The sequence below is a fragment of the Tribolium castaneum genome, chromosome 1, assembly GCF_031307605.1.
Source record: "Tribolium castaneum strain GA2 chromosome 1, icTriCast1.1, whole genome shotgun sequence".
Lineage (NCBI taxonomy): Eukaryota > Metazoa > Arthropoda > Insecta > Coleoptera > Tenebrionidae > Tribolium > Tribolium castaneum.
Window position 1 is genome coordinate 29,400,109 of NC_087394.1, and position 27,205 is coordinate 29,427,313.

Consider the following 27,205-nt stretch of genomic DNA (forward strand, 5'->3'; position numbering starts at 1 on the left):
CACTACATTATTGTTTTGTGCCGTGAAATGAGCGCCCCACCACTGTAAACTATGCAACGGGTCATACAAGGTCGCCCAGGCTGGCCAATCCTTGGTAATTTTCCTGTCAGATTTTGACAATATAACCTGAAAAACTGGATAACAAAACAAAATTTCTGCAAAAACACCGTAAATGTGTGATGCAAGTGATGTCCACTGATCCCAAAACGGCCCTAATGGACTTTGGGCCGGTTAACCCGCGGTGACACAAAAAGTTAGGTTGGGAACGAGTGACCCTTGGACCCAGATCCCAGTTCAAAATGATACTCAGAGTTCCCAACCTCACTTTCCGACATTACTCGACAAAATTACGGGGCTTCCGCGAGGTGAGGATCCCCGTGCCGTGGGGGCACATTGCCGGGAAGTGGTGGAACCCCACCGACAAGCGACCCATTTTGGCCGTGCATGGGTGGCAGGATAACTGTGGCACCTTCGACAGACTGGCCCCCTTACTCAGACCAGATGTTGGAATTCTTGCCATTGACTTGCCGGGGCATGGCTACTCGTCTCGCCTGCCTCCTGGAACGTTCTACCACAACATGAACTACCCCATTCTCATTAAGCACATTTCTGACTACTTCAAGTGGCCTAAAGTGTCGCTCATGGGGCACTCTCTGGGGGCCATCAGCTGCTACGTTTACACGATGCTGTTCCCGGAGACTGTCGATTTTTTGATTTGTATTGACGGCGTGAAACCGCTCTATAAAAAGAACAACGGGCCTAGGATGGCCGAGGGGATACAGGAGTTGTTGAAATACGACGAGTTGGCAAGAAGTGGTGAGGAGCCTCCGGCGTACCCCCTTGACACAATGAAGAAGAAGATCAGTGCACTGAATAATAAATCGATTGATATTGAACACTGCCTCCATATTCTCGAACGGAACATAGCACCGTCTAAAAGCGACCCCAAGAAGTACTACTTCACGCGTGATCCGCGTCTAAAGTCGCGGTTAATCCTCAATTGGTCAAGAAAAGACTTGCTTGAGGGGGCTTACAGGGTCATTCCCCCGCTACTTCTAATCAAATTCACCGGAAGTGGGTATTTCGAAGACAAGAAAAATTTCTACGAGCTTTTGGAGGTGCTTAAGAAGACATCAAAGGAGGTGCAGATGCATTACGTGGACGGGACCCATCACACCCATTTAAACAACCCAGAATCTATCAACACCATCATTGACAAGTTTGTTGGTGTTTACAACACCGAGACCAGGGATGTGGGCGGCATTAAAAAAGATATTGTACAATAAATAATTTATTATTAAATGGTTAATGGTTTAATTCGTTCAGTCTTTTAATTAGTTCGTTGCCAAATGACTCGTGAAACCGCGGGCTGATCTGATTGAGTAAGCTATAGGGTGTCTCAAAAACATCCTCACTGTTGCCACTCCTGTCGTTGTGCCTTGTCCCCGCAACTCTGAACCCAAGTCCTGACAGTTCAATGCAAAATTCCAGCCCTTCGATTGTTGTCAAATTGAAATAAATCCTCTGGTCAGTTCCATCCAAAATTTTGACGCTCTTTACGTGTTTTTCTATATCTTTAAGCACAGCGTTTGCTTCGAGTTTCCAGTTTTCGGCATCAAGCACTCGTTCAGTCATTTTGGACAGCTGATTGTCAAATTTTCGCTATGGCACAGGTGGTGCCATCTGTCGGTTTATCTGGGAATGATTCTTGTAAACACCTTAAAGAAGTGGTCATTTGGCCTGATCAGCTGTTTTATGTGAAAGTGGAAGTTGTTTGTAGTGTTGCGACAGCAAAGATTAAACTGTCGATGTTTTATTTTTGTCAGTTCGGCTGTGCTGTGACGTAAAATGTGTTCTTATTTACATATCTCCTGCAACAATAAGTTTGTGATAAGCTGAAGAACGGCCAAGATTATAGATTTTTTTCTCGTATTGTTGTGGTTTTGGGAAAATGGCCCAGATTTACAGTAAATTGCCTCTCCCTGTGACAGGGACCATAAAAACTACGTGTGTGGACTATGTTCATCCCTGGACGGACAGTTGTTTGCAAGGGATTTGTGGGCTGTATTTGTATGCAATTTTTGATTCCTTGAGGATATATGGGACGGTTTATGTGGTTTGTATTGTGCTCATTTGCTCTTAATTATTGTAGACTAGTTACGTAAGCACTCATTATTTGACCAGTTGCTGTTGAAAGGTCATCAAGTATACATTATCAACAAGTAAACAGTTTTAAGAAAAACAGCAATTTTTAAAAATTATTTATAACGGTTTGAAGTTTGAAGAAGCCTACTTTTGCATGCACTCCATTGTTCATCAGATTTTCTAATTCATCATTAATTTCTTGAAAATTATTTTCTTATTTTTTACCTTAACCAGTTTTTAACTAACGTTTCATTGAATTAATTACAGTTGAGTAAACATAATTCAAGTTTTTGTTGACGTCATATTTTTGTTCTGCTGAACTGAAAAAGTTTGCATTTTGTTAATGGGTTTTGCTTCCATTGGAAAGCAAGGACATTTATAAGAAAAAATATTAAAGCAGGAAAGATTTCATTTTTATTGTTTCTTTGGAAGAAGTTAACATTGAAAATTAAATTGTTATAGTGACGTGAAGTCATTAATTGTTGGCACTTCTGGCTGTTCTCGGGGTTGGTATATTGATACCAACCCCGAGAACAGCCAGAAGTGCCAACAACCAACTTGATTGTAGTTTTCCTGTTTTTTTTTAATAAAATGCAATCAGTTCGTAAATTTGAAATTTATTGTTACCTACAACAATGCAAATTGAAGATGTTTTTTTGCAAAATGAAAAAATTGAACTGAAATTGTTTTTCGTTGTTTTGTTTAAATTACAAAAAAAGAATTATTGTTTCTTTGGAACAAGTTAACATTGGAAATTAAATTGTTATAGTGACGTGAAGTCATTAATTGTTGGCACTGCTGGCTGTCCTCGGGGTTGGTATCAATTATATATGATTGTAGTTTTACTTTTTTATTTTTTTTTAATAAAATGCAATCAGTTCGTATATTTGAAATTTATTGTTACTGTCAACAGTGCAAATTGAAGATGTTTTTTGGCAAAATGAAAAAATTGAACTGAAATTGTTTTTCGTTGTTTTGTGTAAATTGCAAAAAAAGAATAGCTTTCTCTAGTACAGTTTATTACATAATATTTAAGACATTCGCACGAAGCTAAGGTAAATGAATGATTTTGTATTTTTACGTTTTACTACGTAATTAGATAATTTCGTAAATGTCATGCTTAAAGTAATAACAAACTTCCTGAAATTATCTATAAAGATATAATTGAGTAGTCTCTATTATAAAAACAGAATGAAACAACTTTTACAAAATTATAAAATATTTTTTGGCAACAATACGGACTGTTTATAAGAGAGTAGGATCTCAGGTAGTTCTGGAATTAGAATTTGCCGCATTTAATTAATTTATTTCTATGAAATTTCTGAAAACTACCAATTTTTATCTACTAGGCAAGCAGTAAAACCAATTTTTTCATATATTAAGATTGTTTTTTCTTAAAAAGCGGCTACTACGATCCCACATTCATTTGTACACTTTGTATAATATTGCGTTTATAATAAAGTCTGCAACCCAAAATACAGTGTAACAATGTTAAGCTTAGAATGTGAATAGCTTCGAATAATCTTTTGCGTGATGGTTGGTTGACCAATGATCAATGATCATAACGGTAGTTTTTTCTGAAAATGAACTGAACTTAAAATTAATTTTTGTACCTAAGTGGAGTTTGATCGTTATTTTCATTATTTTAAATAAATCGCAGATGATGATATGTTTGTTTATTTAAAATTATTAAAATTTAATTAAATAATTATAATTTAATTTAATAATTTTAATTAAATTTAATTTAATAATTTTAATTATTAAAATTTGTTTTAACCCATCAGGTAGGAATATCTGATCATCTGGTTTTTTGCTAAAGTTAAATTATTATCTTTTAATAATGGCTCTGTCCTAAGGACTAAATAATTATGATAATTAATAAGAATATATTTAAGTACTTTAAAAGTGAACTCAACTGGATTTCCAGTTGTATACCTATTTTTTTGTTAACATTAACATTGAAAATATTCTTAAAAGAGAAAAACTTACACCGACTTCTCAAATTAAAATCAAGGTTGCTCAAAACGGGTCTGAAAATTAATTACTTTTTGTCGTTGGTGCCAACTCATTTTTTATGTATTTCAAACTTTTTTAGATAGTTGAATGGTAATGAAGACTTACCTACTTTTCACAGTCCAGCACTCAGCAATAAACAGAATAATGTTATTCTGTTCTGTTGAATTTATGTTTTTGAAATGGAGACATTGTTCATAAACTTGTTGATAATTCTTAAACATGAAATTACTATTATACACCTTCGAATCTAGGTTTGTGTAGTACAATTATCTTTATGATATTTTTGTGGTGGTGACCAACAGTGCTGGTTATGCTCGTTGAATAATTCAAATAAGTTCAAACGACCTCATGAACTTATCATTCAGAATATTATCAATAATTAATCGACATTGTTTACCGATCCACTCTATGTACGAGTATAGGAACCAAAATCAAATGAGTATCAGTTTCAAAATACTTTACACATTTTTTTAATTTTTTCATATGACTTTTCATATGACAGTTTGAAAGATCTCTAAATGTGGAACAGTATACCCACAAATTTAAAAAAGGGTTACTTACAATTTATTTAATTATTTTTCAGACTTAAATTTTAATTTAATTTTTTAGAATTCACAATGAAGGTGAAGGTTGAGGTGACGTGATAATGATTGCCGAAAGTTATAATCTATTATCTCACCTCATTTGTGCTGAGTAGCTTTTTGACCGAATTTTCAAAACTCACCATTGCCCTACAACCCGTCGATTACAAAGATTTATTGTAATGTGCTCGATAAGTCTGTCAAAGCCAATTAAATGAGTTATGATCTCATTAAACATTTTACACTACCTACATACCTAATAATCTGTTTATTGCCACTAAATGGACAGGAATTAGCCGATAATATAAATTTTTAATTACTTTGTTCTAAGTACAAGTCACCAACTGACTCGCGCGAAGAACTACTATCACATTATCTCTCCATACGTTCGATTGTTGATTTAGAAAAATTATTCCGCCAATGGCGTCGGGTGTAAGTGTCAACAAATAATATTTTGATAAGCACAAATAGGTAACCACTCGAAGTTAACTTTGGTCCGTGATACACTCGTGCGAAAATGGTGCAAGTTTTGAGCAAATTTCAACCCTTAACGATAGAGTGTCGCGAAATACACAATTGGCAGGATGTTTGTGTTGTTTTTCATACAGAAACTGGGTTAAACGCAGTGATAGGTTCGCTTAAGATGTATATTGGTGTCTATTTAGTAAGTATCATAATTCATACTCACAAATTATTGCTAATAAATATGTCAGATAGAAGCTGCTTACCGAGGAGGGTTTAACACAAAAATTTTAGAGTCATTTCTGCTGTGTTTAACTTATTGCCTGCACTTTAACACACACTACATTCTTTCCGCTGTAAAAGAAGGTTTATGCTGTAGTAAATGATGTCACTGGTTAATAAATGTTCATTTGGTTTAAAAACTAATAAAACAAGTGATTTACGCACTGCTTAGGAGCTGAAATTTTATCTAATTATTAAGTTATTCGTGACTATCGTCAGGTGCATTGCTTTTCTATCTTTATTGAACGAAAAAATTCAACGCAAATTTATCAGCAACTTGTTGATTGACTGAAACAGGTGCTAAGAATTAACAATGCCAACCCCGGAACACAAATTCTGCGTCCCATGTCCACAGAAACTAGGAACGCATACTACATACTTTAGGTGCTCCACATTTTCTATTGTTTAATATAGTAAAGTAATTTATAAGTTATCAAGAAAGGTCATTAACAAAAAATAAATAGATCAATGGTTCTATTGTTTTTTAAATAGCGTTGGACGTAAATATAAAAAAGTGGATTTTGCGATCCTATAACTTAGTGAAAAATGGTTGCTTTTAGTAAGTTTAAACCATTATTTGTCGATTGCAAAGAGCTTCATTATTGGGAAAATGAATGTGCTCCTTGCCCACTGAAATTAGCTAAAGTGGTTGCGAAACCTTCCTTCCAAATTTATTTCTGTGTGTACGTGGTGAGTGAAGGTGTTATTTATTTAAATTATGTTTGTATAAGGGACAAGAGTTCCGATCGTATCATTTTCTCCGAAAAAATCTTGTTTATTTTCGTTATCAGTTCCGGTTAAATGAGTGCTTGAGTAGAATAGTAAATACCAAATTTGTTAATTTTGTTACAGTTGACTCTGTTGATGAAAGGCCGTATTCCGACAAAGGAAGATTTGAAAAAAACAGTATTAGGAATTTTACAGTCGACCGCTTTTCTCAGCGGTACTGGATTTGGGTACTCTCTATTTTTATGCGTTTTAAGGTACGACAAAACCGCCAAAAACTAGTAAGAAATGTAACGTTTTAGGCGGCTTTTGGGCAACTTTAACATCTTGACAGTGTCGGCAATCCCAGCATTCTTATCAAGCGTATTTTCGATTCTAATTGAAAGGCCTTCCCGACGCACTTTGTTGTGCCTATACGTCAGTAATGTCGCCACAGAAACCCTCTGGAACATGGCCTTATCGCGCAAAATGGTCCGGAACGTAAAATACGGCGATACGGCCATTTTTGCCGTCGGAATGGCAGTTTTACTCATGTATTATAAAGGGGGGTACCATAAAGACTCAGAGGGGAAGGCTGACAGCATGTTTGGAGTCTTAAGGTTGGTTCGTGTTTTTGAGACGAGTTTTCGGAAAACTCAATACTAGGAGGCGTAATTATATGCAAAATAACTTAAAAAATAGAATGTTTGATCGTCTCGGCTTCAAATAATTTTAAATTAATTAATTAAATTCAACTAATTCTTTGGGAAAAAAGTAAGGAACAAATTTTTAGTAAGCTGAAGAAAAAGTGACGACTAAAATTTTTACCAAAAAACAAAGAATGTTGTAGGGAATCAAATTTCATAAAAAAAATGGGTGTCCATCTTCCGGTCTAAAGATGTTCAAAGCTCAAGCGATGAATTCTTATCTATTATTTTTACCGGTGGTTCAGTGCCAGGGAAACATTAAAAAGTAATTTAAAGCTAGGGAAGATAGGGAAATGGTCTTGTGAACTTTTTTGTAGGAAGTTTATTCCTCTAACTACTCCGTTCCTTTCATACATTAAATCGAAATGTTATAGAAATGCTTGCATTTTTTATGTTATAAGTTACTATGGAGTATTTAAAAATGTTTAGTCAAAGAATTTTTTTAATCAAAAATAATGTGTTTTTTCAAGATTATTCTTGAGTAAAAGTAAGAGTTAGAAAAAAAGTTTAAAATAAAAATTGTAAAGCATATAATTTTACATAAAAATGTTCTCTCTAACAGAGGGTTATTAAGTGTAAAGGGACGTATTTTTTCAACCTTTCTTTTAAAAACACTTGAATGTTATACAAAATTTGCTGCTGAATTCGAATTGAAAGATCGTTTTTGGGTTTTAATTTGTTTTCATTATGAAAAAGACGTTTTAGCGAAAAATTTACAAAAATCTTAGATTGGACAAATTTTGCGTTTACATCCTCGAATCTTCCTTTTGTGTAAAGCTAGAAACTTTGTTTTTTGCAAAAGATTCCTCAATAAAAGCAAAGTTTTACGTAGTTACACAAGGCCGAGATTTACGTAGGTACACAACGCTGAGTTTTGATAAAGGGAAACAAAAAAATATTTTTTTGTAACGTTTGAAAATTCGTGTATTGAAATATTCGATATGAAAGGAAGTTTTTCAAATAAGTTTTTGGTGCAAGAAGTTATTATAAATTTATTTATTATAATTTATATTATAAATGTGGTCACCGCTTTTGAAAACATTAATGTCACGCCCGAAATTAGTAATTTCGTAATTTAGTTCTATGAGTCACTTTCAGGATTTTTTTCTTTTAATTTTTTGAGATTATTAAAATTAAGAGTTAGGGCGGTTAAAAGTAGAGGAATGATAATTATTAAGTGGCATTAATTATCTTTTTAATTATTTACCATTTTTAGCCCTGAGCGCATTTTGAAGTAACTATGATTTGCAACAATTTGATGAGTATTAACTTTGTTTCATCTCGATTATGTTGGGGTTTTTCTTTTAAAACAAAAAACCTTTCTGGTATCTCGAAAATTTCATTACCCCAATATGCAACGTTATAAGAAAATGTATTTTTTTGGTTCCCCTTTAAAAACTCAACCCTGTGTAACTACGTAAAATTTTGCAATTATTGAGGAATCTTTTGCCGAAAATGAAGTATCTAGCTTTACCCAGAGGGAAGATACGAGGATGTAAACGCAAAATTTTTCCACTTTTCCACAACATTTCGATTTAAAGGCTTATTTGACTGGACTATTAACTTTTTCTATCAATTGATAATTTAATTATCTATTTGGTTGTAATTTTTTTGTTTGCCTATTGCCTTTAATCGCATCCTAGTATTTAGGTATCCGTACACGCCACTTAATTTTTTGTCTAGGTTTGTAGTGGGGCCTTACGAAGAAAAAGACTACAGTGCTAGGTCAAGCCAAGCGAGCACGTTTTACAGACAGCAAGTCCAAAACATTCCAAATGTTGGCTCGAGGGCGAAGTCTGGAAGTTGGCATTCCAGCTCTCGATCGAAAAACCCCGTTTTTCACGTCATTACTCAAGCTCTCCGTGTTTATAAAAAAATCATATACAAAATCAAGTGCTGTGATAGACACCTAGCGTGTCCGCATCCGTTCAGTTGTTTGTATTATACGATGCAAGTAATTGGTTGTGGACATTTCCGAGACTTGTTAGGCCTAATTTAGGGGTTTTTAGGGCGTAGGGAAAATGTTTAGCATCGGTTTAGGGATACAAGTGACTTTAAAGCTAGTTCTTAATATAAAGAAAGTCGTCCAGAGCCCGAGAAATTTGAAAGCGATCTTATTTAGGAAAGATACTTTGAACCTGGCGGTGTTCCTTGGAGGTTTCTCGGGTTTATTTAGAGTAAGGCTCGATTTATTCACATACACTTTTTTAGTATAATAAATTATTTTAGGCCGTTTTGTGCATTTTGAGGAGGGCCACAGGCAAGGATAGCCCCTCTTATGCCATCCCAGCTGGTTTGATTGCTGGAACTGCCTTTACGCGATATCCAGACACCACAGTATCACTCTATGTCATGTGGAAATTGGCCCAAGTACTTGACACTTTTTCTTTTACCAAGCTTAATTATTTCATTTTTTTAGATAACTTACATCATGGGTATCAACAAAGGAATCGTGCCTCGAGTCCCGGGCTTCACCGAATTTTTGTATTGCTTCAGTACTGCCGTTCTTTTCCACGCAGCTCTGCTGGAACCGACAAATTTGAGGCCTAGTTATTGGAAATTTTTACACTCGATTTCCGGCGGAAGAATCGCTTGTATGAACCGGATTCCGTTGGATGCTTGGGGGCTCGGTACTTCTGAATCTCTAGAACGTGTTCTAGAACTAACTAAAACACAAAGAGTCCTGAAATAGTCGAACTAGGTCACGTGGTACTTTTGGAACTAGTCAAAGTGGGTGTTAGTTTGCAAAAGTTTCGAGAATACTTACTTTAACGATTAGGGAATTTTTGACGCTGGTTGGTTTTTTATTGAGGGTAGCACAACTCTTTTGTTATTTTCTTTTCATGTTTTTAATAAATGAGATTTTTATTGCAATATTTTAATGAAATAAAGTTAAACAAACCAAAGTTATTTTAGTTATTGATAAACACGTATTAAAACATTAGTTGACGAATAAATATCAAAGAACTTATCTACTCATTTGAGAGTTCTTCCAAACAGCAAGACTATCTCGTTCTGTGTTGTTTCTTTAGGAACCGATTTTGTAAATAATTCGTACCTAAGCAGTGGAATTAAGAATAAACGCAATAGTTTGTCATAATCTTACGCTTCGTTTTTTCCATCTTCACTTAAATGTTTTGCAAAATACCTTGCGAAGTACAAGAAGGGATAATGTTGTTGGGTTCGGAAAGAGAAGTTTAGGGCTTGTGTAATAAACTTGAGACTGTCATTATTCGACTTCATTTCTTTAATAGAAGCGAATTTTTTGGCTAAGTGTTTTAAGAATCCCGCTTGTTCAGTCTGAAGATCAACAGTCTGTCGTGTCTTCAGTATTTCCTGATAAATTTCGGCCAATGTATGCATAATTATTAAAGATAGCGCAGGAGGGGTTGCTTTCAATTGGCCAAAGAGGTGGTCCATCAAGTAACCAAAGTCGGCGTAATGCTGAAAATTCAAACCGAAATTTTGGCAAGTGCGGAAAGTTGGCCTTACCGTATGATAGAAACGCAATATCTTTGAAAGATATTCAAAGGGCACTATATTCAAATTCAAAACGTTGATTACTTTCCTTAGCAGATTCTGGCGTTGTTTCAAAGGCACTAAAACATGAGTAGAAAACAGTTGTTTTATTTTTTGTACCTACTCTCCCTATTCTCAATCACGTGCTGTGTTACGAAGTTAAATAGAATTTGCAAACCCGTGGGCTCAGTAATTCCGATCACAAAGTGAGAATATTCGCGTTTTCGTTTAAGTTCGGTGTCAAAATCGGTATAAAGGTCACAAAAAGTTTCCAATACCTAAATAGGAAACATGAGAGTGAATTTATTAAAAACGTGAAAATACCAGGAATAAGTCTGGACTTGGCTTCTCGCGCTCAAGCATTTCCAAACATCCATAAGCAAACGCTTTGCAGTCAATGTAGAGGTGGAGGTCAGTGGGTTCGCTCCCATTACTTCCATTGCTACTTTTAGGAAGGCGCATAACTTGGCGTAAACGCCAAATCAAGTGCCATTTGCAACAAACTACCAAATATTTGAGCAGCTGCAACGTCCAAAGTGAGAAAACTGTAAACAATTTTTGTGCAAACCTTGAAGTTGGTTTCCCAAACTTGCCAAATGTCTTGCCATCGGAGAACTGTTATCAAGTCAAAGCGCGAAAACAGGATTGAAGCTTTCAGAGTCTTTTCCCTTATTTGTTTCAGCAACGATTTGTCACAATCGGGAGACTGGGAAATACATTTAGTTGGGAAAAAATCAATTAATAAGTGAATACCATTTGCATGAGATCCTCGGATAGGGACTTGATCCATGTTTTTAAACTTTCAACCCTGTCATTGCAACCGAAAACAGCAAACACGTTTGTTATATTTTGAAGCAAGGTTCGATCAATAGTTGCCATAAACATTTTTTTTAATATTGAAAAAATGTTATTAAATTCCTAAAACACCCCGTTATTTGTAAACAAAGCCGTAAAACTAACTATACTCACATCGTCCAAGTTATCATCACGACAAACACTACTGTCCATAAAAGACAACAGTTCAATTAGTTTTTGCAAACTCACTTTTTCGCTTTGAAACGCAATTAGCAATTGTGTGAAATGGGGGATTATGGCATTTGCTAAGTTAATATGTTCATTATCGTTCCGTGGTCCTAACATTGCAAATTAGAATAAAGAACAATTAAAAATATATTTACAATTACCTTGTTTTACTTGTCTGGAGTAGGAAAATTTCCCAGTGAGGACGTACCTCGCACACTCGTTTAAAATCTTAATAAGAGCTGTTTTGGCACCTTGACGAATGTCTTCGTTTAGTAACACTTGTACAAACAACGGCCAGTCTTTCAACTCATCGGCAAACTCAAAAACTGATTCGAGAAAAACTGGAAGTTGTTCTAAAAACTACGGAAGTTTTTAGTCCGGCGCATCCACCAAATTTACTACAAGTAGTTACCTCCCGTTTTGAGAATGCTGTTACAACAAGTGAGAGTAAAAGTTGTTCCCCATTGCTGTTTTGTCGGCGAAGATAAGTTACTAGAAATCTCCCGGCTGCTTTACCCAAAGTTATGTCTTTGTGAAAGATCTCCTGAACCAGTTTCTTCTTATATTCCTCGCTGATTTTGTCCAGGAAGCTACGAGACGAATGGTTTAAAGTTGTCTCATTGTTTCGCTTTTACCTCTCAGTGGCTGCGGTGAAGATATTTGCTGCTTTTACAGCCACTTGAGAACTGACATCAACAAATCGACCTGAGACAAGTTTCAAGCATATTTCAATTCGTTGTTTCAGTACGGTTGAAATTTCCTCACAACGTATCAGTTTTTCAACGGTTGTTAGAGCCGCCAAGCGGACCAGTTCGTTCTAAAATAATTACTTAAACCGAAACTAACGTATTTTTGGTCAAACCTGGTTTAAAATCATTTTCATTAAGGGCCCTAAACAACGACGTTTCAGTATGAAGATGTCGGGGTAGAAGCGCGTCCAATGAAACAACTCCTGACTTGCCCTTATTTTAACGAGAGCCCATCTTTTATCAGCTATGAAACTAAATCAAAATTTGTTTTAATTGTACTTATAAACTTAGGTACATATCTTACCACTGTTTGTCAAAAATTAGGTAAAGAAAGTCAATGTGGTTTTCGATATCTTTTTGTATTGCCGAACTTTTCGAATCAATGTCGTTCCTTGAAGCAATTATTTGTTGGTGCAGTTTCAAAAACGACGTTATCATATTTATTACTAGAGTGTTTAGTGTTATAAGGGGTTAATTAATTTGTTATTGCTCACCTAGCAGAAGGCCAGTGACGTAGGGACCACTCATTCTGCTGAAGCACATACACTTAACGAATTGGAAGACGTGTGGTGCAAAAACTTCGTCAAATAAGACTTGAGACTTGAGTGCTTGGCTTAATAAATGGTCCAAAAACTGGGCAAGAATCTGTTCGGCGCCCTTTGCAAAACTTGTTGGTTTCATAAAGAGGAATTTTCCGGTATTCTACAAATAATAAGTGAATTAATTCCTGATGGTTTTGTGCCTAGTTTACTTTAAGTTCTTCCTCCAGTAAGTCATACTGCATTTGCTGGACGACTTGACTTGCATTTTCCCGCTCAAAATCGTAAACTGCGCCAATTGATAACTTTTTGTAACCACTCAGGTCGACAAAAAGCTGGAGAATGGAAATAATAGCAGTTTCTTTATTGGACTTGTAGGCGTCCATCAGCTCAATTGCGATGCTCTAAAAGCGATAAAATGTAGTCAGTGTAACAAAAACTGTTACCTTTACTTCTAACTGGTCAGGTTGAGTCATTATTTTAAAATAAAGGCTCTCTTCATTTTTTGGTTTCAAGGCGCTCCAGAAATTCTCCCATTTGAGAGGTTTTACAGTTCGATCTCTAATGATCGAAGCTTCTGAAGGAGCTACAAACCAGTTATGTTTATGACTATATATTTGTTTTAAACTTTACATTCGGACGGAGATGATGTTCCGTAATCGATAGTTCCACTTGTGGTATTATCGTTGTTGTTTTCATCTCCCATCGGTTCTTCTCCCCTTGAAATGGTGGAAATACTTGGGGAAGAGACATTGGGGGACCCACTCTGAGGTGTGCTGGTGGCTCGGGTGTCTTGAGATGCGCGCTCGCGCTCATCGGCACGTAAAATTCTCATTAAATGAGACATTTTTACACGAAAATAAGCAAGAAAATCACTTGAGTGGTTTTTACCGCCAAGAAAAAACGTTAGGTGCCCACAAATTGTGGAGCGGCTGTACCAGATTTGAACTGGCCAATGGAGTGCAGGATTCACCGGCCATGCTGTGAGCGCTGCCAACCCATGGTATTATGTATTTAAAACATTTTCAAAGTATTCCGTTCCTCTCAAAATAATTTGCGAATTTTGCATTCGTACCACGATGAGGATGTTGAAAGTTCAGAAATTTTGAGAATATTGGAATGCAAGGTTGAAATGTACCGGCCGTTTTGAGAACAGTGGAACCAACCAACACAAATTAAAACGTGGGAAAAGTCTTGTTTGTGTCACCTCTAATCTCTGTGTGTGGTCTGTGGTTTGTGTTTATTATTTTTTCACAATTTATACCTACGGCCTTAATCTGTATCTACGGTAAGTACAACAGTAGTCTTATTGCTATTGCTGTTTTTGTGTGGTGGGAAATTAAAGAATGAACTTGTATTATGTGGAGAAAACTAATACAAATTAGGACCTCAAAAATTTATTAGAATTAAATAAGAGTGTTTCTAGATCATTAATGGTTTAATTGATGGTTTATTATCAATTTTACAATTAATGGTGGTAGAAGTGTGGCACGACTGTTTTTCTCAGACATGTGATACCTCCAATATTAGGAGGCACTTTTATCAAGACATTTGTGCTTACATAAAGCGATTAGAAATAAAATGAAAACAAAAATATTTAAAGATTGTGGGTGCAAATTTTAAAATAAATAATAATGATAATGAACTTGGGCCGCATGGGGTAATGCAGGTGCCTGTAAGCGTCAACTGTCAAAAATTATTTGCTTGTCATTAACCTTACTTTTCCTATTCAAAATAAACATTTTTGTGGCTTGTGAGCATCATAATTATGGCCGAATTATTTAAATTCAGCCAAAAACCCAACTTGGAGGGCTTCACTTTACTGATCCCCAGTGTTTCCGTCGGGAATGTGCCCCAACTTACAATCGACTTGCTGATAACATCCCTAAATTTCAAGAAAGTGGCCACTATCTGGCACCCCGCCATCGTTTCCTCCGTGGGATCGGACCCTTATCGAACAGACGGGCCCGAAATATGCACAGCATGCGAACTATACATCAAGGAAGATTTAAAAGTAGCCCTTATTCAACTGCGTTCAGCCATAAATGCGAAACTCGCCACCAAGTTCTTCACAGACTTGAAAAACTCCCTCACGCAGTTTAAAATCAAAAGCATTGTAATTCTCGCAAGTTCTTTTGACTACGAGTTGCATGTGGTTAGTAGCAACAAATTCTACTACATCAGTAACCAGGAAATTACCGATGTGATGAAAAGCTTAAACGTGAAGCCGAAGGAAGTGGAGTTTAACGGCAAATACTTGGTCCACGGATCTGGGTTTGCAGTCAAGTTATTTGAGGTGTTGGAGAGTAATTTTGAGTGTACAGTTTTGATCAAATACGTGTCAGAGGGTGACAACAGACCTGACGCAATTGCTTGCATAAATGTGTTGAACAAGTTTGTTAACGGCTTTACAAAGTGTAATGTGACGGAGATAAAATTTCCAAGTTCGTGGAATTGTGTCTTTGGGGGACCTCCACCTCTAGGGATTTATTAAAAAAGTGTATATATTTATTATAATTGTTTTTTGCATAAATATACTTTTTGAGTATTATCATTAGTTCGTTTTTTTAACTTTTGAAGAGAAATTTAAAACTTGCTAGGGTTTTTCGCGGCGTCATAGTGGTGACAAGTCAAAAACATCAACAACTTTAATCATAACCTTAGATTTACGACTATTTAAAAGATAGGTTTTTTGCGATAAAATGGATTTTAAGTGTCGTTTTTGTTTAATTAAAACTGAACCGGGCTCCTCTGTCAACCTTTTTGAATCTGGCTTTGTTGGACGAGGTAATGAAATTATCTGCGATGCAGTAATGAGTTTTGCACCAGAAGTTAAAGTAATTCTTTTCTGTGAGTTTCCTTTATATTTGCTATGCTTTTGTGCAGATTTCTCCTGAAGATGATTTCCCACAGTCGGTGTGTAAAGAGTGTCTCCACAAACTAAACAGTTGCATTGAATTTAGAACATTGATAATAGCATCAGACGCTAAATTAAAAAACCAGAATATAATAATGAAGCTTAAGGAAGCAATCACTTCTGCGTTAAGTTTTGAAGAGCCTACTCAAGAAGAAACAATTGGCACTAAAGAAGAAGGCGCTAGTGAATTTATTGACGTTCAAAATATTTATTTGGAAGAATGTAAAGATGAAAAACTTGTACCAATTAAAAAAAAGCACAAACGCGAAGCTTGCGAAGACAAGAAACCCGTGATAAAAAAGCACAGATGTGAAGAGTGTGATTTACTATTTAGGTACAGATATCAGTATATTGCCCACAAACATAAGCACACTGGTGACATGCCTTATCGTTGCGATTTATGTGATAAGGGCTTTGGGCTGAATTACCTCTTAACCAATCATAGGAGGATCCACTTTGAGGAACGTCCCTTCAAGTGTGAGGACTGTGACAAAGCATTCAAGTAAACACCTCTTGTTAATAATTCCTCTACGTTTAAATTTTGAAGGTTTCAGAGCTGTCTGGTCCTTCACAAAAGAATCCACAAAGGAATAAAACCATACAAATGCGATTTGTGTGACAAGAGTTTCGTCCAATCAGGCGGTCTGCAGGTGCACAGGAGAAGACACACCGGGGAAAAGCCCTACGTGTGCGAGTTTTGCAGCAAAACGTTCGCAGGCTCTGATTCCCTGTGTAAGCATCTGAAGACACACCAGGACGGGCCTTCAGTGTTTTGTCCAGTTTGTGATAAGGGTTATAAGAACGAGTATTACATGAAATTGCATTTGAAGCAATGTCACACCAATGAAAAGCGTTACAGTTGTGAAATTTGTCAGAAAAAGTTTACGGCTAAGCCTAGTTTGAATGTGCATATGAGGATACACAGTGGAGTTAAGCCTTTTGAGTGTAAAGTGTGCAACAAAAGTTTTACTCAGTCTAGTGTTTTGATGAGGCATATGAGGACGCATTCAGGGGAAACCCCCTATCCCTGCAACTTGTGCGAGAAAAGGTTTGCCTACTCGCACCATCTTTTAAAACATGTGCAGAAAGAACATCCAGAGATTAGTTCTTAAATTAATTGTGTGAGAAATGTCTGTATTTTTTTTGTAAAATTTCTATAATAAAATTTATAAAAATTTCCGTGTTTTATTTGATTTCATTTTTAATGCTTAATTTTTTAACTCTTATGAGAAGAAAAAAATTATTTAAATTTTTTTCTTGTTTTGCAATGTCCTTAGTCTGATCTAATTTTTAACATTATTATTAGAAGTATAATTTGCCACAGAAACGTAAAGACTTGTACTGAGATGCAAGTTTAGACTTTTGTTTTTAGGAACAAAGAAGAAGAATATAAAAATCACGTCAGATGATTGTTTTCGAATTAACTCCACCTAAAAATGGTAGTTCTGTGACTAAATTAATTAAAAAAAGAAAGAAATACTACAATACTGTAGTACAGTAAAACCTCCTATGGACACCTCCGAATAACGGACACCTCGTCACAACGGACTTTTTTGTAGGAACGCAACAAAAACATTAGAAAATGATTAAAGAAAACCTTACAACGGACAAAAAATCCCCAATTACTATAATATTATATCAATTTACCTTTTACAAGGGACAGACCGAAAGCGTGGTGGTGAAACATTTGTTTCAAGAACCTGGTAGAAATTAATAAAAAATTCTATACCGAAAATCCAGAATTAAATATCGATAAGTGTATGAAATTTTTTTTAAGAAAAACGTAATGAAAAGATTGATTGTGTTAAAGGGAAAACTTGTCTTAGAGGGACAGTAAACTCATGCTGTCTTAATATTTTGAACCTTTTAAAAAATAGTTGTAATTATGTGTTATGCCAAAAATTATTATAAAAAACACGGCTCCTAAAAACAACCAAACAAAATTTGAAGATTTTAAGTAAAAAATGTGTTTATTTCATTTTATTTTATTTTTTTGCTGCTGTTTTAAATTTGATTATGTTTGGTGGCAGTTTATGGAAAGATACTTAAAATTATCCACCTATCATTAGGGGACACCTCTCTACAACGGACAATAAAGATTTTCTACCGGTGTCCGTTGTTTTACTGTATTGCTATTGATAAGATAAATGTTTTAAATGTTGCTGGCAACATAACAGAATAAAATGTAGACCTTTGCTCAAATCGATTTAGTTTTTTAAGTGTTTTTGTTTTCAATTAATTATAATTTTTCTTACTTTATTGACCATTTTTGTTGCTATTAACTCCATAGATGTTGTAACACACAAAAAAATATTTATAAGGCTATAACGAGGACGTATGCTAGGTATGAGTACTTTAAAAAATGTTTAAATATCGACATACACGTACCTCGGACTCTTGAAAATTTTGTATCACAGAGTATTCTTATTTTCTTCATTATTTTTTTAATGACTTTATTTATTTTCTGGGCGATTGAAACAATAAATTAAATAAATTAAATTTTCTATAAATCTCAAGATTTCGAAATAAAAGACAACAAACCAAAAATAAAATTTCAAGTTATGATTCTTTCTTAAGTAAAAATTGTTCATTTGTTTTGTTGAATCAATTTTTTGTTCATCCCAATTTGTGAGGTTTAGGTGTACAAAAGAATATGTTAACAATTATCATTTATCAAATAAATAAATGCTTGTAATTAAATAAATAAATTAATTAAATTTCTTCACCAGCTTCTGACTTTTAGAGAATCGTGAAATTCCACATTTATTTCCTTTCTTTTTTGTCACCAGACCTCAATCCTGTTTCAAAAAAGGGTCTCAACTAGGACATAGTAACAATATTTGATAAGGTTTTGACACCGGTCTCTCCCATGTTTCAGCTCCTCTTCTACCAATATATTCCGTTATTTTATAATTTAATGTAAATTTGACATCAAGTATAAATTTTCGTCAATCATACGCTCGTTAGCTTGATTGGAGTTTTTAAAATTAATTATGTTCCATCTTAATTAAGTAAGACACTATTTGAGTTTTCACTTAATTTTTTACGGTGTTACATGAGAGTAGGTTTTATAAAAATAAACCAGTGTTTCTCCATCACCAACTAATACAATTAGTTTCATTGTTAAAGATTTATGTTGGAGTTCTAGAAACTGAGATTGTTTACGGTTCAAGTGGCTATAGATCAGAAGTAGTTTCTAGTATGAGGAAATAAAAACATAGCTAGTAAATTGCTCTAGAGTGCTGTTTCTCTTAGCTTGCACGGTCAGCTGAATACCTCGTTCGTGTCACGTCGCTGAAGGGTGTAGTTAAAGAAAGAAACTAAACAATTTATATACTTTATTGATCATTACAAAACACTATAATTAGCTAAACGTTAATAAGAAACAAGTCGTGTGCACATTTTTGATTGACATCTCCCATTTTGAGCAATCATTGTAAATAAGTTCTATCCTTCTATACGAGCATGATATGTTTTAATTTTATTATGTACACGATTTACATTATCAAAAAATAACAATTGATGTATTAAAAATTTTAGTAAAATAAATGGAAGAAGTAGTCTCACACTAGACGTTATGTACAAATACTGTTAGGTTCACTAACGCAGAACGAAATTGTACGTCATAAGGTATATCAAAACAAACATCACAGGAATTTTATTCAGATTCGGAGCGTCACTTAAAGCACTCGCATGGCAACTCATGTCCTCCGGGGGCAACTGCACAATGGGTATCCGCGTCCCGGAGGTGATGTCCGTACACGTCGCCTCCTTCACCAAGTCGTTCATCCGCATCGCGGTTTCCACAGGCGCGTTGTGGGACTGCAAACTTTCCCTTGTCCACCTCCGCAACCAATGTCCCAGCCAGGCCAAGTGGCAACCGCAGCGGAAGGGATTCTCTGAGATGGTTAAGCCACCTGGAACAGGGACACGTTGCAAACTTTTAGCCCACACGCGCGATACCCGCAGGAAAACAAACACAACTTGGACACGCGCAAAATTCGAACGCTTAAAGTAAACCACCACACACTATCCCGCGAACTTTTACCCTAATTTTCAACTGCATCGTGGGACGATCAATATTTTTTTGACAAAGCTTTGGACAACTGAACGATTCTAAATTAATTTACATCTAACTAGTCGTTTAATTCCGTTAAAAAAATGTAACAAGTTGAGTCTTACATTTTTAACAGGTTGAGAAAAACAGTACTAAAATTTTTCAAAATGCTGCAAACACGGTTGACGATAAAATGTCTAGCTGTAGAGAACTAATTTTCCTACAAAAAAGTTCACAACACCATGATTTTATCTTTAACGGTTTATATTTAAATTAATTTCCCGACAGTTAAACACGGGCAAAAATCACACGTATTTGTCATCTCAGCGTTCTTTGGACCTAAAACGTTTTAGAAGAAAATAAAAAAATCTTCGTAAATGCAATAGATATTTGTACTTTTTTCAACAATTTGGAAATAGTGGTTTGATGAATTCCCACATCCACACCAAGACTTCTTAAAAATATTTCTATTTTTGTTACGACTTATCTAATCTTAATTTGATTTTCTAAGAACTGGTTGTAGCGATCCCTACCCATTCAACAGTCTCTGCATTAAAGCTAGACAATTTCTTCTGTATTTTAATCATAATTTTGTACGTATTTGCCTATAATTTGCATAATAATTGATAAAAAGCCATTCCAGGAAAAATGCAAACTGACGACTAAATTTCAAAATGATTTTAGTAATGTTGTTTCTTTCAAAATACACGATCCGGTTTATGTTTAATGTATTTTGCGACAAAAGAGTTTTTGCGAGAGGATTATTATTTAATTCTAAAATTTACATGCTAGACATTTAGGCCACAACATAAAATACTGACGTACTACAACTTTTGAATATTTTTTGAAAAGTATTTTTCTGGTTTCTGGTTGTATAGAAAATAGAAATCAGTAAGAAAATTGATTAGTAATATTACTTTTCTATCTTCATAACTTTTGCTGTCCCGTCCCTTATCGTAAACATAAAATGTTGTTCTTATTTCTTAGGTTGTTAAACTGAACCAAAAATTTTTAATTTCCACTGTCTAATTTTAATATTATTAAAGTCTTTAATAATTAAAACCTGTCTGAATAAATTTTTTAATGCTATTTTCACACACAAGATTTTTTTGTCCTGTCCGTCATGTGTAAACAAAAATGAAATTAATCATAAGTCGTTGCACATTGACTTAATTTTCAGTTACGTGGTTTTAAAATTCTCAGCAGATTCCACCTTTTACATTAAAAATAGTTGTTGGAATTAGTGCCTTTTAAATTAACAGAATTTTATAACTATTGTTCAAAGATAAAAATGTTTTTTTTGTGTCCCGTCCGTCATCAATTTAAATTTATTTTTTCTACTCGTATTTCGAATTTTAAAAATGTGGCTCTAATTGTGGGTTGCGAACAATTTGACTGGTACTAAGTTCCTATAAAGAAAAATTCACTTTACTGATACTATTCGTAAAAAGTGAAAATAAAATACAAAGATTTGTGCAAACTGTCCCGTCCGTTATAATGGAATGGCTGAAAAGTGACTGTTTTAAACAGTTATTTGACGAAATAAAAACTTCATTAAATACTCCACGATGAAGCAAATACTAGTTACGATAGGTTTGTAAAACTACCATAATTTCTTGTTAGTTATTCCTTTACCCATTTTTCATAATTTTTTATAATCATCCGTTTTGTTGGTCTTTTCGGATTTGTTTTTTTTACTGTGGGAACTATGTCGATATAAATAATAGGGCGCCTTTCAGCTCTAATTCGCCGAATCTTTCTCAAAAAATTTATTCGAAGAAATTTTATTTGTTGTTGCACGAGACAATATTCTTCTTACTTATCTATTGTCGGATTGAAGCAAATTTCCAAGTTCGTCGTCACCACATTGATTAAGCAATTTTTTTACTTACTTCGGTGTATGTTAGAAACTTGACCTACTTTATCTTCTATGAAGACACAGTGATTTTTACAGCTGTGAAGTGGTTAAGTTGCTCTGACCCTTTGTTATTGCTTATTGACCATTCGTGTTAGCAAAACTTCTAGTTTGTTAACAATATAAAATATAATTTTAAATAAAATGCGTATTTTGTTTCTTAAACCTATGGCGGTTTATTCAACTTTTGATAAGACTAGCTCTTTCTGGACTAATGAATAAAAATAATAAAACTTAACGTTCTATGATAAATCTAATTCTTAGCAAAACAAGTAATGAGATTTTCTTTATGTTCTACTATCTAGTAAAGTTAATTTCAAATCCAGTTGGGACACTTACTTGAGTAAAAGCATTTGCTTTTTTAAATCATACCACTCATGGCCTCGCCTATTTTTTAAAACAACGTTAATTCCTACCTTACTTTTTTATGTATCGTCAACTGTATTTGCAGCGGTTTTAAAAATACCTATGGAACGGTGTGCAAATTGCTATAGGTTTGAATTTTTTTAGTATACCTTCCGATATTTTTTTTGCATAACTTTTATCTGCTACTATTGGGACTTTAATGTATCTGCCTGTAATTTTTTAAATACAGAAACTGGGACATTATAGTCGTGTCGTATCCTAATCTTTAGTCGACCCTTATAATTAGATACAAACCTGATATTAAAGTCGTCCCAACGTTCTTCCAAGTTGTTGTATTCCCATAAAAGATTTCTGGACTAAGATAAGACAACATATTGTTCCTCAAATCTATCGTTAAATATGAAACTTTGTACATGCTGGAGAAAAGTCCCGGAGGCAACTCCTCAATTTCGGTCCCCGTAATCCTCAAAACTAAATCAGGATTCCTCCCAAATCTAACGAAAGCGTCCCTATCTATCATTTTCAAATTCCTCCCCGTGATTTCCAAATGCCTAATCTTCTTGTTTTTCACACACAAGAGTTGCTCATCAAGCACCGATTCCATGACATGTATCTTCAAAATCCTCAACTGTTGCAAATTCGCCATTAAATTGCAAAACTGTTCATTAAAATTGTCAATGTTTGGCCACGTCTGTATCGCCAGCGAGTTCAAAATCTTGATTTGCTGGATCGCTTTGCTTTCGAACCGATCGAGAAACCTCAGCCCTTGAATATTCAAATCTTGCAAATTGGATAACCCGTAAAAACTATCGGCGACAATTTCTTTAATCGGGTTAAAGGACAAATCCAGCGATTTTAATCTCGGTAAGTGTATCCAGAGATGCGCGGGCACTTCGAACAACTGATTATGGCTCAGATCGATCGATTTCAATTTGCCCAACTCTTGCACCGAGTTCTTGCTGATTGCTTCGATGTGATTGTGGGATAAGTTGAGGTGGACCATGTTGGGCAGGGGCAGATGTGGAGTGGACGTAATCCCCGAATTGGCCAAGTTTAGATGCTTCAAACTTTGCGCGTAGTGGAACAGTTCTTTGAAGTTGGCACGTAGAGGATTCGAACTCAAGTCGAGCACTTGCAGCAAGCCCAAGCTGGTGAAAACGTTGTCGGGGAGGATCGTCAGCTTGTTGTTGCTCAGATTGAGGTGGTGCAGGAAGGGGATGTCCGGGAAGGTGGTGCTGTCGATGTGCTCGATGTTGTTCGAGCTGATGGAGAGGTGGCGCAGGCTCAGCCCGACGTCGGAGAGGCTCAGACTGGGCACCACGCTGAAGGAGTTGTAGCTCAGATCCAGCATCTCGATGACGGTGTTCTGGAACACGTCTTTGGGGAGGTAGTTGAGGCTGTTGCTGCTCAGGTCGAGCACGCGCAGCTGCGGCATGTTGGCGAACTGGCTGGGGTGCAGCTGCGAGACGAGGTTCTTGGACAGGTCCAGGATTTGGAGGTTCTGGAGGCCGGCGAACGCCTTCCTGCTGACGGACATGATGTTGTTTTGCTGCAAGCTGAGCTGCTCGAGCGAGGTCAAGTGCATGAAGCTGTTGTGGTCGAGGCGGGCGATTATGTTGAAGTCCAGGTGGAGCTTTTTGAGGAGGGCGGTGTTTTCGAGACACTTGGGGATTCGGGCGAGGTTGTTGTAGCGCAAATCGATCACGTGCACGTTGAGGATTTTCAAGTCGGAGTTGCAGGAGATGATTTGGTTGCGACTCAGGTTGAGATGTAAGGGAGCGGATAAGTTGGCGAAGCATCCGAAGGAGAATTCCGATAGAAAATTGTTCTGTAAGTCGAGCTTCGCCAAGGACGGCAAGTTGGAGAAAGCGCGACTGTGGAGTTTCGATATTAGATTATTGGCGAGGATCAGCTTGTTGAGTGCTGGGAGGTCGTTAAAACTATCGGCTTCGATGGCCCTGATGCGATTATTGGAGAGAAGAACGGTCTCGAGGCTGTTTAGCGACTTGAACGTGTCGGTGCGGACTGTGGATATTTCGTTGTTGGACAAGCGGATGTCTTTGAGTTTGGAGTGGATGGCCGGTTTTAATAAGTTGATCGGAATCGTCCGGATCTTGTTCGACTCGATATTGAGATATTTGAGTTCGGGAAGCGAGTCTAAAGAGAATTCCGGGACCGTATCGAAGTTATTGTTGTCGACGGAAAGCCATTTCAAGTTTGTTAGCGGTTTGAAAATTTCGTGCGGGAGGTCGTCTCGGTCGAGTCCGAACGATACTTCCAAACTCTCTAAGCCTTCGAGGCCGGCGAAGGCGCTGCTGTCGATGACCCGCAACGGGTTAAAACTCAGACTGAGTTCTTTAAGTTGCTGCAAATCGGCGAAGATGTGACTCTTCAAGCTTGTAATTCGATTGTTCCCCAGTATGAGGCTCTTGATGTTCGAGCCCCAGCTGAAATCGCTCTCGCCGATTTCGTATATTTCATTAAAACCGATGTTAAAGTGGGAAATTTTCGAGCAATTTTGCAATGTTTCAACCGGAATTCTCGTCAAACGGTTTCCGCTCAAGCTCACCGCTTTCAGACTGGAACAGAAAGTGTCGAAGGCTCGTTCCGGTATTTCACTTAGCAAGTTCGACGATAAGTAAAGGTATTTAAGCGAGTTGAGTTGGCCCAAGGCGTAGGGAATCCGCTGGAAATTATTGTGATCGAAATCGAGATACTCCAAAGTGTCCTCGATGCCCTCGAACGTCCTAATTTCGAGATCCTCGAGCATATTGTACGAAAGAATTATCCTTCCGCACTGGAGACCGGCAAAGCTTTGGCTCGACAGCGTCTTGAAGTCGTTAAAAGCCAGATTTAAATCCCTTATATAAACAGAACTGTTAAACGGGGATCTCGGCAAACTTTTCAGATAGTTCTCGCCAAGATCGATTTTCTCCAGCCATACTTTCCTGGCGAACGTGTGCTCGGGTATCGTCTTGATGTGATTCCCTCGCAAATACAGCCATTGCAAATGAGGCAGGCCGCTGACGATTTCAAGTGGAAAGTTTTCAATCAAATTATGCGAAATACTGGCGGTTTGAAGAGTGAGCGGCAGAGAGTGCTTATGGATTTTATACATTCGGTTTCCGTCCAAGTTCACCCAAATGAGCGACTTGAACTCTCGCAGACCGTGCGACACTTTAGAGCTGTGATCCGGCTGCTCATCCGCCACTTCGGTGATGTCGTTCTCGCCCAGGAACAGCGTCGTCAAAGTGTTCTTCACGTGCGACCATTCGCTGCCGATCGACGATATTTGATTCCTGAAACAACACTAAAACTCAACAACTGTTATACGAGTGCAAAAACACAAACTTAATTCGAGGGCTGTCGTTATGCAACGAGCGTATGCGAGTGCATACCTAGACACCCGAGAACTTTGTTGTTGAAACATTTTAATTTAAAACACGTTGCGTTGCTATGGGAAGCGTGTTTTAATAATCTAGAATTCAGATATTAAAAAAAAGCTTAAAATGTTACCAATAAAGAAAAATAATATCATGGCATTTATTATAATTATGTCGATTTTGCATACACAGCGTGCGCAAATAAATTATTGTGACAGATAATCCACCGATGTAATTGCTGCATGTTTATCGAAAATGATTCTATAGTTTCCTGTGTTTTATTGTACCATTGTTGTCAACAAAATATTCGATATTTACGAGTTCAGTCCTTGACCTAATTCTGAATTGATGAAAAGTTTTATTCTGAGACACCTAATACAAATTTATTGACTTGTCTAGACACACAAAACCTAATTTTATATTGTGCGAGTCTCTTTTGTGATCGCAAATCGATTACATACACCTGGAAGTTACGTGCCGTAATTGAGAGAAAGCTACAAAGCTCTGATTATTAAAGAGCTTTATGGATTTTCTTAAACTTTTTTTCTAGCATCACTACTTTTTTCATTCTTATCCTAATTCTTACAGCATTTTATTTTTATTAAAAGTATTATTAAAAGTATAATCTGGGCTGTTTATTGATAAAAAGGTATTGGACTAAATATACGTAAAGTTCAATAAAGTAAAAACATATTAAGCAGAAAACACCAAATTTTTAACGATAGGGGGTTAGAAGTTGGAAGCAAATTTTTAGCAAATATGTACTGTATTTGCTTACTTGTTCAGTATGAACTGTGATTCAAATGCACAGTTTATTTAATACAGTTGTTTTCCATTAAAATAATGTTACAAATATTAAAAATAAACATGTGATTGTTTACTTTGTGCGCGTTATTTTATTGGGTTAGAATAATATTACCAAAAGTATGAAATAATACCTATTGGGTAATATTTGTTAAGCTTGTATTTTTTGTCCGAAACAGTGTTTTATTTATCAAGAGCAACAATGGTGGTAAAAATTTCACCAAAAGTAATTGCTTACGTAAAAGTCTTGCTGATTTGTTTACACGTTTCTTGGCCTTGTTTACATTGTCTTCAATTTTCAGTTGGGCTTTCCACAAAGAAATAAACGAAATTAGCTTTCCGGCGGTGTATTTTGTTTGCATCTACACCCGCAATAACGAAAGTCAAAATAAATACTTCATAATAGTCAATTACGCCTCCTTTTGGATCGGCGCGTTTGTGTTATTGCAAAGTTTGCTGGAAATTTATCTTCCAGTTGCTTCCAACTGCCGTACAAAAGTGAATATTTAATTTGGTCGGTTACAAATTTAATCCCGACGAGGAAAGACAAGTCCAAATATTTATGCTTCCGCAGATAAAACCCAAAGGGAGTTTTTGTATTTCGCAACGCGTCATCGGCAAATTCCCGATTCGTTCCCGGCGGCAATAAAAATTATCACGAACGAGGCTAATTTGCAGATGAGTTGATTTTATCGGGGCAAGTAGGTCGAAAGTTCGGTAATGCATTAAAGTCGAGCGCCGAGTCCAAAAACGTATTTTCATTAGACACGTTCATATGTATGAGGATACGAGTTGAACTTAAATAACCAAGTCGTTCTAATAGGATGCGTTTGTCTCGACACATTTGCATTTTAGATTTGCATTTCCAAGACAAAGCATTTAGTTTGACATTACTTTAAGCAAATTTGTAGATATTAGATTGCGAGCGCGTTGGCCTGAATTTAAACTCACCTCAAAACATGAAGAACACTTCACGGGAACTCACCCTTGTGCTTTTTCACAACAGCGATTTTTGCAAAAGAACAATGGCATCAG

General features: G+C 36.1%; 6 protein-coding genes across 13 annotated transcripts in view; 4 read left to right on the forward strand and 2 right to left on the reverse strand.

Moving 5' to 3' along the window:
• Positions 1–113: 113 nt before the first annotated feature.
• LOC664335 (probable serine hydrolase) lies at positions 114–1,317 on the forward strand. The gene has a single exon (XM_970344.5). It carries the CDS (start codon positions 300–302, stop codon positions 1,284–1,286), a length of 987 nt encoding a protein of 328 aa, XP_975437.2. The 5' UTR covers positions 114–299; the 3' UTR covers positions 1,287–1,317.
• A 380-nt stretch (positions 1,318–1,697) lies between these two features.
• LOC664327 (transmembrane protein 135) lies at positions 1,698–9,804 on the forward strand. 2 transcript variants are annotated; one of them, XM_970334.5, is made up of 7 exons: positions 1,698–2,116; positions 6,339–6,469; positions 6,515–6,811; positions 8,582–8,852; positions 8,908–9,075; positions 9,128–9,268; positions 9,318–9,804. In XM_970334.5, the coding sequence occupies exons 1-7, from the start codon at positions 1,952–1,954 to the stop codon at positions 9,588–9,590; spliced, it is 1,446 nt and encodes a 481-aa protein (XP_975427.2). In that variant the 5' UTR covers positions 1,698–1,951; the 3' UTR covers positions 9,591–9,804. The 2 variants fall into 2 exon arrangements, with proteins under 2 accessions (XP_975427.2, XP_008191026.1); XM_008192804.3 differs by lacking the exon at positions 1,698–2,116 and adding an exon at positions 5,017–5,406.
• Positions 9,805–9,823: 19 nt separating this feature from the next.
• On the reverse strand, positions 9,824–14,030 carry LOC100142369 (uncharacterized). Its single transcript, XM_015977884.2, has 17 exons — positions 13,362–14,030; positions 13,181–13,314; positions 12,941–13,132; positions 12,684–12,891; positions 12,494–12,635; positions 12,303–12,441; positions 12,076–12,257; positions 11,853–12,030; positions 11,602–11,800; positions 11,387–11,550; positions 11,171–11,335; positions 10,986–11,123; positions 10,742–10,939; positions 10,542–10,695; positions 10,391–10,497; positions 10,005–10,342; positions 9,824–9,956 (listed from the first exon to the last, which is right to left on the reverse strand). Exons 1-17 carry the CDS (start codon positions 13,573–13,575, stop codon positions 9,875–9,877), a joined length of 2,934 nt encoding a protein of 977 aa, XP_015833370.2. The 5' UTR covers positions 13,576–14,030; the 3' UTR covers positions 9,824–9,874.
• Positions 14,031–14,395: 365 nt separating this feature from the next.
• LOC664320 (uncharacterized protein) lies at positions 14,396–15,282 on the forward strand. Its single transcript, XM_970327.4, has one exon. The coding sequence runs from the start codon at positions 14,497–14,499 to the stop codon at positions 15,220–15,222; it is 726 nt and encodes a 241-aa protein (XP_975420.2). The 5' UTR covers positions 14,396–14,496; the 3' UTR covers positions 15,223–15,282.
• Positions 15,283–15,321: 39 nt separating this feature from the next.
• LOC664313 (zinc finger protein 892) lies at positions 15,322–16,820 on the forward strand. Of its 2 annotated transcripts, none has more exons than XM_008192799.3 (3): positions 15,322–15,565; positions 15,615–16,147; positions 16,193–16,820. In XM_008192799.3, exons 1-3 carry the CDS (start codon positions 15,431–15,433, stop codon positions 16,755–16,757), a joined length of 1,233 nt encoding a protein of 410 aa, XP_008191021.1. In that variant the 5' UTR covers positions 15,322–15,430; the 3' UTR covers positions 16,758–16,820. The 2 variants fall into 2 exon arrangements, with proteins under 2 accessions (XP_008191021.1, XP_008191022.1); XM_008192800.3 differs by having other exon boundaries at positions 15,359–15,515.
• A 2,146-nt stretch (positions 16,821–18,966) lies between these two features.
• LOC664309 (chaoptic-like protein) overlaps positions 18,967–27,205 on the reverse strand; it is a 140,751-nt gene continuing 132,512 nt past the window's right edge. For all 6 annotated transcript variants that reach the window (XM_015977882.2, XM_064356513.1, XM_015977881.2 and 3 more), the window contains 2 exons: positions 22,278–25,282; positions 18,967–19,562 (listed from right to left, as the gene is read on the reverse strand). In XM_015977882.2, the coding sequence (XP_015833368.2) occupies positions 19,246–19,562; positions 22,278–25,282 (3,322 nt within the window). In that variant the 3' untranslated portion in view covers positions 18,967–19,245. The remainder of the gene's footprint in view (positions 19,563–22,277; positions 25,283–27,205) is intronic.